Below are 17696 nucleotides of genomic sequence, written 5' to 3'. Positions count from 1 at the left end.
CGAGCATTACTGACATACCAGGGACTTTCCTCAGAGTTTGCTTGGCTTGTCTCAGGAGTTCTCTGCTCTTGTTCAGGGAGCGCGACACTTCATCAGTGATGTTTTTCACTCCAGCCTAGGCACGCAAAACATTTGAGTCATGTAAACAATATAGCATGCTATGTCTGAAACAATTCCATTTAAGCACAGCCAAAATCAAATGCTGGTACAAGAAACATTTCAAAAGTTATGACTGCATGTTCATTTTCATGTAAACTGTCAATATCATGAAAGTACCGTAGAGTCGATATATATGTCTTGCAGTGTGAAACTAAGAATCAGTACATGTACCAATTTACTGTTGTTAGGATGTCACTTTTCAACTGTGATGTAACCTATAGTTTTAATGGACCCATTATAACTGGAATAAATTGATTTCATTATTTAACTACTAATTTGATTTACCCTAATTAAATGTTATGTGACCTACAATTTTAATTTTGATATTGTGCCCTACAATTCTGATGTCCCAATAAATATAACTGTGACGGAACCTACAATTTTGATGGACTCCTCAGCTGCCTGGATTGCTCGTTTGGCAGCTTCCTCCGCCTCATTGACAGCCTTCACGATATTACTATACACCTGGGCCGCCTTCAGGGGATCAGCCGCATCTGCTTTGGTTTTTTCAAATTCCCTGAAACAAACCGTGTATCATTCCAATTATTCTATGTTTAGGCTGTTTCACAGAGGGAAGAAAAACGAACCAATTCTGAAGTAATTCCAACAAGACAAATCAGCAGGCTATACCTCTCTAACTGTTCGGCATAGTTTGACAGATTCCTGGCGTGACTTTCAGCCTCTCTGACTTTACTTTCTACGGCTGGTATCTGGGATTTTGTGCCATTGACTTTCTTTCTAAGTTCAGGCAAAATCTGGTCAAAAATACTTGCTTTCTTTTCTATATCCTGCAATTTGTCAGAATAAATTACATTTTAAAAATTATTGATAAAGTGTATGCCATCAAAATATTTTATACACCAGTTCATGTATAACTTATTTGATAGGTTTAAGTACATCTGTGATTTGTACCTTAATGATTGAGCATACCTGTTATCATTTGTTTATTTCAACGTTTCTTTTAACCTGCTTGAGTACACCTGTTATTTTGTTATTTCAATGTTTTCTTTAACCTGCTTGAGTACACCTGTTATTTTGTTATTTCAATGTTTTCTTTAACCTGCTTGAGTACACCTGTTATTTTACCTCAATGTTTTCCTTGACCTGTCTGAGTTGATCTGCTGCCTCTAGGTTGAGTGTGTGTCCCTCCCCTAGAACGTCAATCAAGTTATCATAGTTCTGGTCTATTTCCAGCACCGTGTCCTGTAAATCAACATAATTGATTGTTGATATATCTTAGATATCTTATCAAAAATGAGAATAACTCTTAGAAAAACTAGCCTTTCATGGGTTGGATCAGTGACATACAACTGGTACTGAGGAATCATTAAAATTCATGGGGGCCAATTTTTGTGAATTGATGAAATTTTATAGGTGCTTGGGAAGTAATTTCGTGTATTTTCTTATACATGTACCTACAAAAAGAAATATGACTTTATTAATTTGTGGAGGATGTTAATTCATGGTTGAGAGGTACCCATGAATTCCATGAAAACTGAGCCACCACAAAACCTAATGATTCCACAGTATATCAATTCAAACACTATCAAACTGACATACAACTGGTAGAATCATTCAAACATTTGCCACAGACTGTAATTCATTGCTACAGCTTATAGTCTCACCATTGTTGAATTCTGCATTCTGGATATGCCACTAATCAGGGTGAACACTTCGTCAGACTGTTTCTTGGACTCGTTGGAATGCCTCTGGAGGTCCAGCAGCTTATCCAATAGAGCCTGAATGTCATCCATTATTCCAGAGGTATTCACAAGCTTGTTCGTCATATTTAACAATTTCTCTGACAATTCTTCTGCTAATCTAAAAAATAATGGAAATAATCTCTCTAAAAGTTTGTTTTTCAATATTATTCTCATATGAATACACTGTACACTTAAAAATTTTTTTAGTAGGAGAAGGATGACAAGAAGTCATTACATTGTTGCACACTTCTTTAAGGAGAATGTCAACAAATATGATTAACTATTTTTTATTTCATTATATTATGAGTAATTTTTAGTAAAACTCCTGCTTTTAATCCCTCCCATCCTTTACAATGACACAAGGAAGCCTTGCCACTTACTTGTTCTCCTTGATGGCTCTATCTAATGTTGTTGTGAAATTCCTGTCCTTGATCTCCTTCAGGATGACCTTGACCTTTTCTAGAGCATCAGTCACATTGATTCCACTTTTATTGTGGAACAGACTTTGCACCGTATCCACCAGCTTCTCCACAAAGTCTGAAAATAATGTCACAATTTACATGACCGTTGGTCATTTCAGGACTTAGATGATGGGTTAATATTCCATTTATGAAAATCAATTAAGAATTGCATATTTCTAAATATCTGTTAAATACTGATAGAATTGACCATCATTATCATGCTACACTCACCTTTCATGTCTCTGATTGTTTCATTGAGGTCGGCCTCCAGGTTTGTGGCATTGTTCCTCAGAGATACAGCTTTCTCCTCCAGAGGAGTCGCCTGAAGTTTGGCTCTCCTAGACTAAATAAACAAACAATTCACAATTAAAGATAATGCTTTTCAATCATTAAGCGATTTATTCCAGGGAAGAAAACAAAACACTATTTTGACGAGTTTTCAAGTTTATTTTGGGAAGCTGATTTTTCAATCTTAAACAAAAAATGTATATACATGTACTTGAATTTGTATTGTGAATTGATTACAAAGATTATGAAATCTACAAAGCTGAGTTACATATGGTTGATGAAAAAAAAACAGGCATTAGGTAGAGCTCTATATAAATCTATGGTACCAAAGGATATACCACAAAGGACGGTATAAGGCTACATTTTATGAGAGATATATATCCTTAAAGAAATATGAGCAGTATCTTTCACATCTTTATCTTGCTATAAAAGTGTGTTTTAATGATAACTCTGCAAGTTACCTTTATGATACAAATAAATAAATTGAAATCATGAAATTTAATCAAAGATATAAATTATCAGTACTCACCTACGAAACTACTGACTGATTTTTATACAGGATAACAATAATGAAAATTTGCTTGAATCATAACATTTAAATAGCTATTCACACAAAACTATGGATAATAGAACATAAATATGTAAAACCATAATTTTATGTTATCTTACTATGAATAACAATTTTTTTTGGATTAATAAAAATTGTAGCTCATATTTCTTTATAACAAGTGCACTACACTATAGAGGATTTCCTACACTACACAAAAGATCAACACCAGAAGCACACAAATCAAAGCCCATGGAGGTAACACCACACAGATATATAAGCTGCAGACTACACAGGTATACAAGCTATAAACTACACAGATACTAGACAGACACCACAAAGATACCACTCACTTCAGTGAGAAGAGAGTCGGCCTCTCGCTCAAGGTCATTTGCCTGTGATTTCAAATGACTCAGTTCGGCTGTCCTGATAGTCTCCAACTCTTCCTGAGAAAAATTGTCACAACAACACTGTCAACATAACTCTTTATAAATCCTTAATCCTCTTTTTTAATTACAAGATGATTTTTCGTTATTTTAAATTCAAAATTGTATAAAATAACATAAATTCTGAAAAGCTTTTAATTTGACAAACAATAGTGAAAGATAAGAGAAATCTCTACCTTGAGTAAAATTGTTTCATTTTGAATTCTCCACAGTTGGTTCCAAGGAACAGGAAGTTTGCCTGTGAGGTTGACCTGACGAGTCATGTTACTCAGGTCATCAAGCTCTTTCATTAGGTCAGCAGTACAACCCTCATCACATGCTGCAAAAAACAACAAAAAAGCATGCTCTAAAATTACTGTTGATGAGGAGGGGGTCACAAAATATGAGCTCTCTATGCAAACTCTTAATAGAAATTTTTTTTAAAAATTATACAAAAAACAAAATTATCACGTTAAAAATATTTTTGCACACATACAGACACATCTTCCATCCTCCACGGCATGTCGCGGCTGACATCCATCACATTTGTCTCCAGTAATTCCTGGAAGACACCGACACTGGCCCTGGAGGTTACAGGAAGATGATACCGAGCCCTCAGGATTACAATCACACGGCAAACAATGACCACCAGCTTGTCTTGGGTTCCCATAGTAACCATCAGCACATCTGTCATGAAACATTTGAGAATATATGTACCACACAAAAATAAGTAATGTATTTTAAGATACAGATTAACATTTTTAAACTGAAAAACTTATGAAATAACATTTTTATTTCTTGTTATCCTAGGCTAGTTTGAAAAATCTGAATTCATTTCATTGTTAGTACATGTAGTAATAACAAACACATTATCAAGAATTTCAAAAATAAAAAATTGGCAATCAAATTTCATTCATAGAGAATATTGCTAGTTAAATTTTCTTCTTAGAAAATATTGCTAAGAATTCAACAAAGTTTAAACATCAATAATGAATAAAAAATAAACTATGAATTAGGCAGGTGATGGCAAGGTGATATTTAAGAAGATTACCTTAAAATTCCTGCAAAAGCAGCATCAGTTAGCAATAATAAAAGACATGGATATAATAAATACATGCTTCCACTAATATTTCTCAATGAATGACCAAAAATAGCCTCCTTCAGTTTATAGAGTCTGGAATGTGTCCCATGACAAGTACATGAATGAATGAATTTCCTAAGACGACAGATTAAAATTCAGTGGGAGAGTGATGCCATTGTTTGAGGGTTTTTAATTGGGTTGGGATAATTAAGGTCTTATGACAACACTGCCTCAGCCCTGCATTGTCACTCAATGCAAAGGATAATTATAGCTGAGTAAGCAGATTATTCTCACTTAAATATTATTTGTTGGTTTAAACCTTCATTAAGTTTACGCTGCCCTGATTTTGATTTACAAACAAAGGATTTCAAAGAGCATTTAAATTCAAAAGCATATCAAAAATAAAAATTGTTTTCATGTAGGATAAGCATGAAAGGTATATGGATTATATGTAAAACATTTCAACCAAATATTACTTCAATCCAAAATATACAAAAGGAATATATTGTAGGTTAAATATTTTAAAGTACATTTAATGTTCTTTATCTACAAAATCACTATTCATGGAAAATATTACATAAATATTTTCAAAATCATCCATGTAATTGGATTTTTTTCTTTTTGCTGAAGATTCATGATTTGATCAGTATCTAAAAGCTATGCATTGCAATTCATTTTTATAATGTGTCTTTTCCAGGCTGGAACATATTTTATATCAGAACTTCCATCATAGCATTAACATATTAAATCATCTAAATGAACCTTTTTTAAGTTGCAACACAATGCATTAAAAATACTACCATCTTTCAATGCCACTATATTTCCATAAAATATCCATCATGATAGTCAACACTCTGATTTTCTCAAATAATTTCAACCCACTTGAATAATTTTGAATTCTGTATAAGTATACATGCTCCAGTTTCATTAAATATCAAGCCAGATCCTATCATTTTTATTGTTTAACAGGCCATCTGTGCACATCAGTTAATCATTTCATTTTGAATTAACAGGTATATTTTCAAAAAGAAGCAAAACACCTTTGACACACCATATTCCCTCTTGTTAACTTTTATCTTTAAAAAAACCCAACTCTATTTCTGTTGATGATTGACCAGTTTGTATGGAATGCATTGTGTATGAATGTAAAGACTTACGATTCACATCTTGTCCCTGTGTAACCCTCTGTGCAGTTAGTGCATATCAGCTGACCACGCCTTATTTCACATGTACTGCTAAAACTGAACAGAATCAACACTATGAACCATTTCAGCAAGAGGAAATTCAGAGGTTCATGTGTATTTTTAGCATGGAATTCTAAGATCTGTTTAAAAGTAATTGTTGTGTCGATAATGGTTCCAGTAAATTGCACAGCCATTTACATTTTCTAAAGTGCAGTGAAGTACAATTAAGCTTGAATTTTTTCTTCATTTTGAATGAATTTATCAACATCAAAAGTTAGGAACATTACACAAGAAGTAGATTGCTCCATAAAATGATTCAGATTTCAATAGATTTCCATTAAAATTTATAACTTATTCTAAATGGTCAGACAGAAACAACGTTTATTACTTATTTTCTATGGTAGGGCAGATACAGGGTTGACAGTCCACCGATGAACCTCTGGTAGCATCTCCATAGAAACCAGGCAGACATCTTTGACACTGACCTCCTGTAGTGTTGTGCTGACAGTTCTTAAGTAGACAAAAAAAAATACATAAATGTACATCAACACAGGTTTGACAACTAGGAAAGGAACGAAAATAAAAGAACTACAGCTGTATAATATATGTTAAGAACCAAATTTGACCCCCAGGAATCAACATTTTTGAAAAAGTTTCAGGTATGCTATGTTGTTTTTCCTACAGCACACATAGAACTGAGCTTCAAACAAGCACATTTGTACCAAAATATTTAAGTAATTAAATTTTTCAGGGAGCCATTTTAGACCCTTATTCCAGTATATAGTCCTTTAATTTTCAATGAGCTCGACTTGGACCAGGATAACATATTTGATATTCAACAGTCTGTACCTGACACACTCCAGTCTCCCGATCACAGGTGTCCGAGTGTCGGTGACAGTTACAGCGAACCACCTCCCCGATCACCACAATTGGATGAGATATATCTGTGGTTACATTGTGCTTCAGTCGGTAGTAACCATCTGCTGGGTCCTTGAAGAGAAATATTTTTCATGAATATGATATCAATGTTCATAAGGCTTTTTAGTAACTGCTTTAAATTTACATATAAATAAGTGGATTACAATACTTATGCAAACTTTTCATAAAAATGTAAAATTTACTTACAAATACTTTTATATTTATATTAAATTACATGTACTATAAAATAATAAAGTTTATGAAGAATAATTTTTATTTTCTTTGGTAAACAGAACAGCATTGACTACATTAGGTTTGTGCTGACTAATATTTACTGCCATCCAGTGTTGTTACCTGACAAGAGAGACCGGAGTACTGCTGGGGACACTGACAAATCTCCACACCCAGGGCTGGGTTATCTGTGCTACCATTTCCTGGCTGGGCACTGTCCACAGACAAAAACCTCAACCTACAATAAAAAGAAATCTGAACCATTGAGTGCATGATGTAAATCATTATGATTTTTCCATCTTTCTAATATTACATCTACAATGTCATGAAAATATGTACTGGTATGTTCAGTTGGAACCTTATCATGTATAAATTAAAGTTTTAACAAATAGAGAGAAATGTATTGAAATCTCACGTGGCAGCTCTGGCTTGGTCATCTGGTGTGGCTATTATGTAAACCTCTGTGACATTTTGTAGAACAATCATCATCAAACTCCTGGTAGCATTTCCATATCCAACAATCATCCACTCTGTCTAAAATCCGGATCAAAAAGTTATTTCTATCAGGGCTTCAGTTTTTCCCTTCAGTTAATAAATTAACCTTTATGCTGATACATGTATCTCATAAGAAGGCCATAGAGTCAACACTTACTGGATGAAACTTGACAGAAATTGATTTCTCTCCTCTTTGAGACCAGGGTGTTGATGTTTTGTGAACCATCTGGAAGCTGTTCCCGATGACCACAACATCCGGACTGTCATCGGCTCGGGATGGAGGTCCTTTATCAGATCTGTATTCAACCTCAAATCTCATCTTTCCATTGTACGATAAGGTCTACCAAAATAAAATAGCTCAGCCCTTTACCTTTAGAAACCTTCATTTTTACTCATACTTTTCATTTAATTTGAAATTCATTGTACATTGTAATAAAGGAATTTTGGATAAATTTGTATACCCAATCTCCAAGATAGCTATCAGGGAGACTCCAGTAGATCGGTTTAGATGCTAAGGACTGTGGTACAGCTGTCCATGTAGAATTGCGAGGAATGACAGCGTAAGATTTATACTGTAGAGTCACCTTGTCTGTAACACGGGGGTCAAAGGAAATACTGCTCCCAGGAATCTCTACCTGCAAAATAAAACAACAGTTCACAAACATATAAAACTACTGGGAGTTTCAACATTTCTTCAACACTTTATGATACTGGGTAATACAACTTGGTCCCACTGTCATCAATTTCCTTATCTTATTTCTCAGTGTTTTCTAATCTTTAAGAGATATGAGTTGAGTACTAAGATGTGAAAATGTTTGTAACAAGGAACCTGGGTAAGCTAATATTTATTAAGTAAATGATTAATGGATTATTGCAATATAATTACAATGTCTGGATATACATCCAGATACCTTTCTCCAGACATATGGAACCTGGTCACATCTGTTGGATCGCTCGAAACAGAAACACTCTGTGCAGCCATAGGGGTTGGTTCGGTCCAGACTGAAGGATCCTGGGCGACAACGAGCACAGGTACGAGTCTCAACATTGTTCTGAGAGGAAAAAGTAAGAGTTACATAGAAATAAGATTCCTAATCCATGAATACAATATAAATGAGAAAATTTGCCAATCAAGATGTCTTTGGTTGCAACGTTTATTCAAAGAAAACAGATCTACTAAGATACAACTACACAGACAGACACACACACCCATCAAGTACCTTGCATTGACACTGCCCCCTATTATCACACTGACAGACCCCCGTGGAATTGTTGCAGCTGCTAGGGTCGGTACCATCAGCACTACACAGACAGAGCTGACAGTTCGGGTGATTGTAGAAGCCAGGTGAGCACTGGTCACACTTATCACCTGTGTAGTCCGCCTTACAGGTGCACTGTCCAGTAATCAGGTCACACTGTCTGGACTCTGCTGTCCGTGGATCACAGTTGCAAAGCTGGAAGCGTAGAGGAATATTTTTGTTTATGGTTCTGGATCAAAATTATCTAGAAATTCATTTTCTGATTGTGTGACAGGTGTTCTTACTTTGCAACCTGTTACTCTATCATGACCCCAGGTGTTGGGCTGGCACTGACCACACTGTGGTCCGGTGGTAAGGGGGGGACAGACACACCGACCAGTGACTGGATCACACACATGGCCAAGCTTATCACAAGGCTGACATCCTGTTGGAATTTTACATCTTATCAATATTTCCAAGTACTGGTATATATGATCTTCCATATCATAAATAGACAAGAACCGTCAAACTTTTAATTACTGCAATATAATGAGAATATTTTATACGTTTTTTACAGATAAATCATGAACTCTACATGATGACATACGTTTACAGCCACTGATGGAGAATCCATAATAGCCCGGTCGGCATTGGTCACACTGTTGACCCTCCACCCCAGGTCTACAAGTACACTGTCCAGTCCTCTGGTCACACTGGGAATAGACTGACCCCAGTCTGTCACACTCACAGGGGGTGCAGCCGTTCCCAGTACCCAGACCCCAGAAATTTTCCTGCAAAGGAGAAAATCAATGACATCAAAACCCTGAATCAGTAAAGCATAATGAAATAATGAATACTAATGAAAGGGATAAAGTTTATTTGTATGTTATTAACCAGATTTAAATTCAATTAGTAAAAGCCGTTGCTAAACTATGACACTATTATTCTTATAAAAGTCATCTCCAATGTGCTTGGTTGTGCTATGTATCAATTTTATTTTACTATGGCATTGATTTTGAGGATTTGATAGCTCATATACCAGAAGAGTGTTCTTTCTATATATTAAGTCTGTAGTTTCTAGGAAACTAACATGCACCATAACTAATGCATACATGTTAACTCTACCGATTTACGCGGTTTAGTCTAATGTTATCTAAACCAATGACTATTCTATGAAGCAGCATTTCAGAAGTTAAAATAGTTTCATTTTACCAGAATGAAGATTGCATATAGACAAATAAAGAATATTTGAAGCTCCATCTTTAGAAATTAGCCTTCTACAATTATCAGAAACTGTTCCTTCATACTAAGTAGAATGATAAGTATAAGAGAGCTATAGCTAGATGATAGAGCTACATACAGTAAAGATCATGTATCACACCAAAAATGGTGATGAACATATAACGTTCATGTAAAGTATATAATGTATAGGCATGATACTAGTATCTAGTGATGGAGAAACCCGCTATTATAGAACAGAGGATATACAGAACAGCATGTATTTTCACTTTCCTCTTTCTAAAAATGATGTAGTATTCACTATGCAATAGCAGTGGTTATGGTTAGCCATATTCTGAAGAAAAGCAGCAAGAATCAGAAAAGATTTATAATGAAGAGCAGAGGGGGCCTAACAGAACAGCAAAACCACCTGACAGGTATTGCAGCGGGATCCAATGACATTGGGCAGACAGTTACAGATCCCTGTGATGTCATCACAGGGCTCCGTTTGATTGGTTCCTTGTGTGTTACATCCACAGTCTAAGAAATTACAATAGCAGGTTTAAACCAACTGCAACCTTCAATTTTCATATTTGTTTTTATTTCTTAAAGAGACTTGTTTTCTAAAACCAGTCCAAATAAAGAAATTGGAAGCAAATTTGTTAATTATGCTATGTGTAAAATTTGATAATTTGAATTAATTAAGAATCTCGTTTCCCTAATGAATGGTATGCAACCTCCAACATACCCTTGCAACCACGAGATGAGAATCCGAAAAATCCCGGCTGACAACTGTCACACTTCCTACCAACAACACCTATATTACAGAAGCACTGGCCGGTATAACTGTCACACAACGACCCCCGTGATCCGACCGGGTCACAGTCACAGGGGGTACACCCCTCCTCTACACTCCCATACCCAGGCTACAACAAAGTGCTCCCTCTTTATCCCACATTATAAGGACATTCAGTGAACAACATGCTTAAATATTTTTTATCTATATAACTGTGCAAATTAGTTAAATCGATTAGTTCATTTCATCATAATCGCTGTTAACAAATCTACAACAAATGCAAGTGCAGAATTAGTGAATTGTTACAAATATCCTTTAAAACAATTAGTGAATAGTTAATATTCATTGACAATTCATTTAAATTTGACATTGATTGTGTATCACTATTAGTTTTTACACTTATAAATATGACAGTACCTGGCATTGATCACAACGTCTTCCATAAAACCTGTCCTTGCAAATACATCGCCCGGAATACTGGTCACATGACCCATTCACTGAGCCATTCATATCACAATTACATGCTGGAAACAAAATGAATTCAAAACAGATATAATAAGACTTTGTACAGGTCAATCTTCATACTTAATTCAAATCACAATTCTAAGTTAATAAGATGCAAGATCCTGTTGTTCTAAAGATACTCTACAACATGTTTTTGACCCCTATTGTTCTGAGTTGCCCACCTGTACAGTCGCCATTGACCGCTCTTCCGTAGTACCCATCCTGACACCGCTGACAGTTGGGCCCCTCAGTGTGGTTCAGACACCTCAGGCACTCTCCTGTCTCCCTGTCACAGCCCCCAGGGTCTCCCCCGTCAATATTACCCCCACAGGAACATGGCCGACAGGATCCACCAACTTTTGTTGGATCCCCGTAGTAACCAGGGCCACATCTATTGCAAACAGAAATTGTAAAATTCTTGTTTACATATCAAAACAAACACACGGTATTAAATTTGACTGTGGATTGCATACAATTTTTAAAACTTCTTACAAGAATTTACCTTAAGTAGAGTAAGCTTTAGATTATCAATGTACATGAACTTGTAACATGACCCTGACCTTTCACATCTGTTTCCAATGTAGCCAACAGCACACTTATCACACTTGTAGTTGTCATAGTTTCCAACTTGCGGTATCAGCTGACATGAAGCAGAGAACTGATTGGTTGGTTCCAGCAGAGGACATGCACATGGTTTGCAGTCATCTTCCTCTCCACGGCGAGGGTCACCATAGTAACCAGGCAGACATGTGTCACAGTTTTCTCCCGTTGTGAAATGCTGACAATTCTATGGGTAAAGTATACAACTCGCAGGCTCAACTTTTATATTGCATTGCTATTTATTACATAAAATGGTTCATCCAAATGCATTAAAATTATGAAGTGTAAAGCCACAATGAAGACTCACAATACACCTTCCAGTGTTGATATCACAGCGCTCAGCATGGTTGTTGCAGTTACAAGGTAAGCACATTCCTCCGTACAGCTTGTTTCCCACTCTACGAAACCCAGGCTCACACATCTGTAGGTTGAAGATGAAACAACATCCATATATCTATACCTAATCAAAATTTTTCCTATTCCTTTATCTGAGAGCCATCATCTAAACACAAACTTAAAATATGCCGGTATCATGCTCAACATATAATTCAAATCTCTAATAAATGTTTAAATATATAAAATATTACTTTAAAAAAAATTCAGAATACTAATAATAAGATTTTTTGACAAAAGTGTTCCCTTACTTCACAGGAGAGACCCTGGTAGCCCCGGGGACAGGAACATTTCTCTACCGCCCTGAGTGTGACTGAGCTGTTAGACAGAGCACTCACAGCATCCAGTGTGACATCACGTAAACTACAACACACAAAGATCTCCACATAGTACATATATCACAATACCTTATGAAGTTGACTGATGAATCCTTTGACAAAAAACATTATATTCACTAAAGATAAAGAACATTTACTTGACCTGTGGAACCAAAAACATTAAATTAAAGATATCAGATTCATGTATACATGTAAATGTACTGATACATACTACACAGTGTTTTGAGCAGAGTGATATGTCGCCCGTATCAGAAGTCTCTCAATGTTGAACAGGATTATCATTAATTCCTTTTTGGTGATGGGCTGCAGGGTCTCATAGCGGTCACTCTTCACTAACTGGAACCAACTGGATTCATTCAGCACCACTGATCTCTCCTCTTGAACATTCTCCCTCAGATAGCTCTTCCCATTCACAATGGTCATATTACCACTCTATAGAGAAAGAACAAGGATATAAATAAGGCACTGCATAATGAGTTTTACAGGTGTGAATTTTACAGGTGGGGGTTTACAGGTGTGAGTGTTAGCGTCCTTGAGTAGCCTTACCTGGATGATGACATCTACTCCATACATGTGTCGCTGGTACGGTACAGTACGATCAGTCTCATACTTCACTGTGTATCTCAGACTTCCTCCGTATGACGTCAACTGCAGAAAATACATAAAACCTCGTTCAAATTTCAGTTGAGAAGAACAATGAATTATCCTAGTACATTGCATTTAATCAGTAATTTATCTAGAGACTTCACTGTGTTTAGTACCTACAGGTACAGGTGGTGCCTTACCCGATTTCCAAGGTATTTGAGTGGTGCCTGCCAGTAATACACCACCGTATCCTCAGAGGGGTTTAGAGAGTTCTGATTGGCTGGGTAGGCTCTGTACACAAGCCATCCTTCCTCATTCTTCTGTATGAAATAGGTGAAGCCATTGATGTTGACCGAGGTTACAGCCCAGCCACTCATACCATCCGACATGTCCACAACCTGAGGAGGCACCAGAAACAATTGTATGTTTGAAAAATGACACCCCTATTATTTTTGTTTGTATTTTTTTTTTTTTGATCAAAATTCTGTGTTTTTTGAAAAATGCAGTAATTATAACTGTAAAACTGAGAAAATGAAAGCCAACCCTTTGATTAACGCCAGAAAGATATTTAGTTTAGAAAACAAAGTATTTATTTTATTTTTTTACAGAAATATTTCATAAACAGAATAGTGTGACTACATGCAACACAGTGAAGGTAAGAAGAAAGTGTAAAGTCACAAATTATACAGTGAGAAAACATCTGAAATAAGTTATTGGAAATTTTTCCAGTCCTGAAAATATATAGTCAATCATAAGCCATAGATAAAGCCAGGCTGATAAAAAAAAGAGAGAAGGCTTATTCCATGAATACAGATTTACAGGCACATATAGGTCTTACCCCTTCTGGAATCTGATGAAAATATCATTTCACTTCACTGTTACATCAAGTCTTTGATTTTGATACAAATTAATGTATATTTCAATATTTAATCACAAAGTTACATATTTTATTCATTTCTTGTTCTTTTTCAGGAAAAGTGCAAAATTCGAACACAAACAATGTGTCATTTATCATAAAAATCATACACAGAAGTGAGAAATAAACAAATTTCAATTAAATAGTAAACTGAAAATGCTTTGGTATTGAAAACAGGCATCTTATTTATAGTTAAAATAATATCAAAGACTTTTAAAAAATATGTACCTATACCTAATTTAAAGCTATACACGCTATAATTTGCGTCAATTTTGAATGACAGTGAAAACGCATGTGTTTGTCTACTTATAAAAGTTATCCTTAATCTGTAAATTACAAGGGTGAATTCCATCTCGTTACAAAGATATAGATTTTTAATTGTTTATTTTCCTGCCAGGAAAATATACCTTTTCATGAATATTGATGAAGGAAGAGCAAACCGACCTCATTGCGCATGTCCGCGGAGAACTAGGTGGTCGTTATTGTTTGCCTAATTAAATATCCAACTTGATTTTTAATATGCTTAACAGTTGTTAATTTGAAATACATACATGTATAATGAGTAAAATACGCTTGCCATTGACGATACCCTTACTTATGCATTAACACTTATAGGATCTATAAATAGCACATAGGGGAAAAACACAGGTCTACGTCATTTTTTTAAAGGAAGTATTCATATCTAATCACAGGCTTGTATTTTTTCCGTTTGTTTGTACTCGTATATCGGACAAATTTATGCTTTACTGAAAATATCCTTTTCTTTGTGAAACTATCACAATTATGAAGATGTTGACCCTTCACCAGTTTTGGTATGATAGGCTAAATTTAGCTGTCGATATCACGTGATAGATTGATATTCACGAGGAGGCATTACTTTCCTGGCAGGAAAATAAATATTTTTTATTGTTTAATATTTGATATATTTGTTACGTGATCGAATTGAGCATTATAATTAACAGAATAAAGGTAACTTTTATTAGTAATCAAACACATACATTTTCCCCTTTATTCAAAATTGACGCAAATTATAGCGTGTATAGCTTTAAGTGAAAGCTACTGTTAAATAAGCTTTTTTTGGTTTTTTCAATTCTGTCTAGGAAAAAAAAATAGTCAATTAAAACTGCTAAAGGGACCATTACAAATTATTGGTACATGTTCTTTCTTGTGAATTCAAATCTGTTTAAAGTATATATATATGTCAAACCTCTTTAGAAGAATAATTTTATCATGTACAATCAATGCCCCCAAAAAACTTTATGCACTGTATTTCACTGACTGTGAACTTCTGTGTAAGTGTTCAAACTGGACAATGACTTCAGTATTCAATGTATACAAACCTTGATGAGACCAAGATTAGAGGACTGACAGACAGAGGACACTCCGAAACAGAAACACGGCATGCAGCCCACAGGATTGTCCTTGTGAAGGTTAAAGAAGCCCCGCTTACACCGGTCACATTTGACGCCCTCAACACTCTCCTGAAAAATCAGGTATAAGATGTTCAAAAACTGTAATTCAATTATTGGTATTTGTAGATCTTGTATAAATATCTGTGTAATGGGTGAAAATCAGTTATCTACCGGTATATATAACCGAATGTTGAAATTTTAAAAACTTTCAGAAAACGGCAGTTCTATGCTGATGAAGTCCACATACTTACATACGGTATGTGTGTATAAAGAAGAATCTGCTGACATCGTTACCTTACAAACACAGTTGCCACTGCATTGTTGTGAGCTCAATGTTCCTGCACTGTTACAGGGACAGGGCTTACAGTACGGGTATCCATAGTAACCAAAGGCACACTCCTGACAGGTGGGTCCCCCATAGCCCTGCTTACACTCACAGTCTCCAGGTCTCTGCAGAAAAAGGCAAAGTACGGTACATATCGTAAAGCTATCAACTGAGGCTAGTAAAAATTTCATTACATGTAGCTGAATACTCCAACAGAATATTTTTCCCCTTTGTTATATCAAAACACATCTTTAAAATTTCGAGTGAACTTTTGTGCTACAAATCAACACAAAAAAATATTCCCTTATACAGGTATAAACCCTTACTCGGCCACACAACATGAAATTATAATTGTATTACCTTTCCTTCACTCATCAAGCTGTCATCTGGAACACATTTTCCTGTAGACCCCAGAGTGACTTCACATCTACATGGTCTACAAGGATACCGAGAGTGAGGGGTTTCCCCGAGTGGGCGGTAATATCCATCCAGACATCTCTCACAGTTTATTCCAGTGGTATAGTCCTGAAAAATTAAATCGAAAATGTACGGCCAGTAAAATTTGAACGCTGATACTATATACAATCACAAATCTGTCAGTAAAAGGTAAATAATAGAAGAAAGAGGTAAAGGTAAAACTGATGGTGATTACATGACTCCAAATCAGGCAGCTGAATCCAAGGCAAAACTGCGACTGAGGTGAATTTAGCAGAACAAGAATTTTAAAGTAAATTATGTTTATCTACACAACTAGAAATTTTTATTACATCAGTTAATTTACTTTAGAGTCTAAACAGATTCCTCCTCTCTTATAATAAACTCTTGGTGGGTTGAAATATAGTGATTTTATGCAATAGTGTTTACTTCACAGTCTTTATAAACTCCTTTCCTACCATACTGCTTCACTGTATTCCATGTGACAGTGATTACACAGACGATCTCCCATTACCTTACAGTCTATACAGACTCCTCCCCCATCATACTCCCCCGCTGTTTTCTATGTGTTCTTTACCTTACAGTCTATACAGACTCCTCCCCCATCATACTCCCCCACTGTGTTCATGTGTCCCTTACCTTACAGTCTATACAAACTCCCCCTTACCTTACAGTCTATATAGACTCCTCCCCCATCATACTCCCCCACTGTGTTCTATGTGTCCCTTACCTTACAGTCTATACAGACTCCTCCCCCATCATACTCCCCCACTGTGTTCTATGTGTCCCTTACCTTACAGTCTATACAGACTCCTCCCCCATCATACTCCCCCGCTGTAACTCCCCTTACCTTACAGTCTATACAGACTCCTCCCCCATCATACTCCTCCGCTGTGTTCTATGTTTCCCTTACCTTACAGTCTATACAGACTCCTCCCCCATCATACTCCCCCGCTGTGTTCTGTGTCCCTTACCTTACAGTCTATACAAACTCCCCCTTACCTTACAGTCTATACAGACTCCTCCCCCATCATACCCCCAAATGGGTTCTATGTGTCCCTTACCTTACAGTCTATACAGACTCCTCCCCCATCATACTCCCCCGCTTTGTTCTGTGTGTCTCCCTTACCTTACAGTCTATACAGACTCCTCCCCCATCATACTCCCCCGCTGTGTTCTATGTGTCCCTTACCTTACAGTCTATACAGACTCCTCCCCCATCATACTCCCCCACTGTGTTCTATAAGTCTCATACCTTACAGTCTATACAGACTCCTCCCCCATCATACTCCTCCGCTGTGTTCTATGTTTCCCTTACCTTACAGTCTATACAGACTCCTCCCCCATCATACTCCCCCGCTGTGTTCTATGTGTCCCTTACCTTACAGTCTATACAGACTCCTCCCCCATCATACTCCCCCGCTGTGTTCTATGTGTCCATTAC

General features: G+C 36.2%; 1 protein-coding gene across 7 annotated transcripts in view; it reads right to left on the bottom strand.

Moving 5' to 3' along the window:
• The window catches only part of LOC105339670 (laminin subunit alpha-2), a 44109-nt gene that overhangs the window by 9700 nt on the left and 16713 nt on the right, over positions 1–17696 (bottom strand). For 2 of the 7 annotated variants that reach the window (XM_066067301.1, XM_066067300.1), the window contains exons 9-43: positions 16178–16342; positions 15787–15942; positions 15421–15561; positions 14003–14014; positions 13365–13562; positions 13126–13227; positions 12791–13011; positions 12493–12604; positions 12156–12269; positions 11809–12035; positions 11431–11639; positions 11162–11268; positions 10697–10874; positions 10379–10488; positions 9338–9521; positions 9036–9175; positions 8713–8946; positions 8404–8544; positions 7954–8127; positions 7650–7832; positions 7413–7531; positions 7121–7235; positions 6698–6838; positions 6237–6358; positions 5822–5905; positions 4080–4270; positions 3781–3923; positions 3512–3604; positions 2555–2666; positions 2243–2399; positions 1785–1980; positions 1246–1362; positions 790–947; positions 538–676; positions 19–115 (exon numbers count right to left, since the gene is read on the bottom strand). In XM_066067301.1, the coding sequence (XP_065923373.1) occupies positions 19–115; positions 538–676; positions 790–947; positions 1246–1362; positions 1785–1980; positions 2243–2399; positions 2555–2666; positions 3512–3604; positions 3781–3923; positions 4080–4270; positions 5822–5905; positions 6237–6358; positions 6698–6838; positions 7121–7235; positions 7413–7531; positions 7650–7832; positions 7954–8127; positions 8404–8544; positions 8713–8946; positions 9036–9175; positions 9338–9521; positions 10379–10488; positions 10697–10874; positions 11162–11268; positions 11431–11639; positions 11809–12035; positions 12156–12269; positions 12493–12604; positions 12791–13011; positions 13126–13227; positions 13365–13562; positions 14003–14014; positions 15421–15561; positions 15787–15942; positions 16178–16342 (5092 nt within the window). Of the gene's footprint in view, positions 1–18; positions 116–537; positions 677–789; positions 948–1245; positions 1363–1784; positions 1981–2242; positions 2400–2554; positions 2667–3511; positions 3605–3780; positions 3924–4079; positions 4271–5821; positions 5906–6236; positions 6359–6697; positions 6839–7120; positions 7236–7412; positions 7532–7649; positions 7833–7953; positions 8128–8403; positions 8545–8712; positions 8947–9035; positions 9176–9337; positions 9522–10378; positions 10489–10696; positions 10875–11161; positions 11269–11430; positions 11640–11808; positions 12036–12155; positions 12270–12492; positions 12605–12790; positions 13012–13125; positions 13228–13364; positions 13563–14002; positions 14015–15420; positions 15562–15786; positions 15943–16177; positions 16343–16766; positions 16806–17696 lie in introns of those variants that run through there. The other 5 variants (XM_066067307.1, XM_066067303.1, XM_066067302.1 and 2 more) reach the window with 5 other exon arrangements.

Source organism: Magallana gigas, chromosome 7 (genome assembly GCF_963853765.1).
Source record: "Magallana gigas chromosome 7, xbMagGiga1.1, whole genome shotgun sequence".
NCBI lineage: Eukaryota > Metazoa > Mollusca > Bivalvia > Ostreida > Ostreidae > Magallana > Magallana gigas.
Note: the sequence above shows the minus strand (reverse complement) of the source record. Positions and strands in the feature narration are given on the sequence as shown.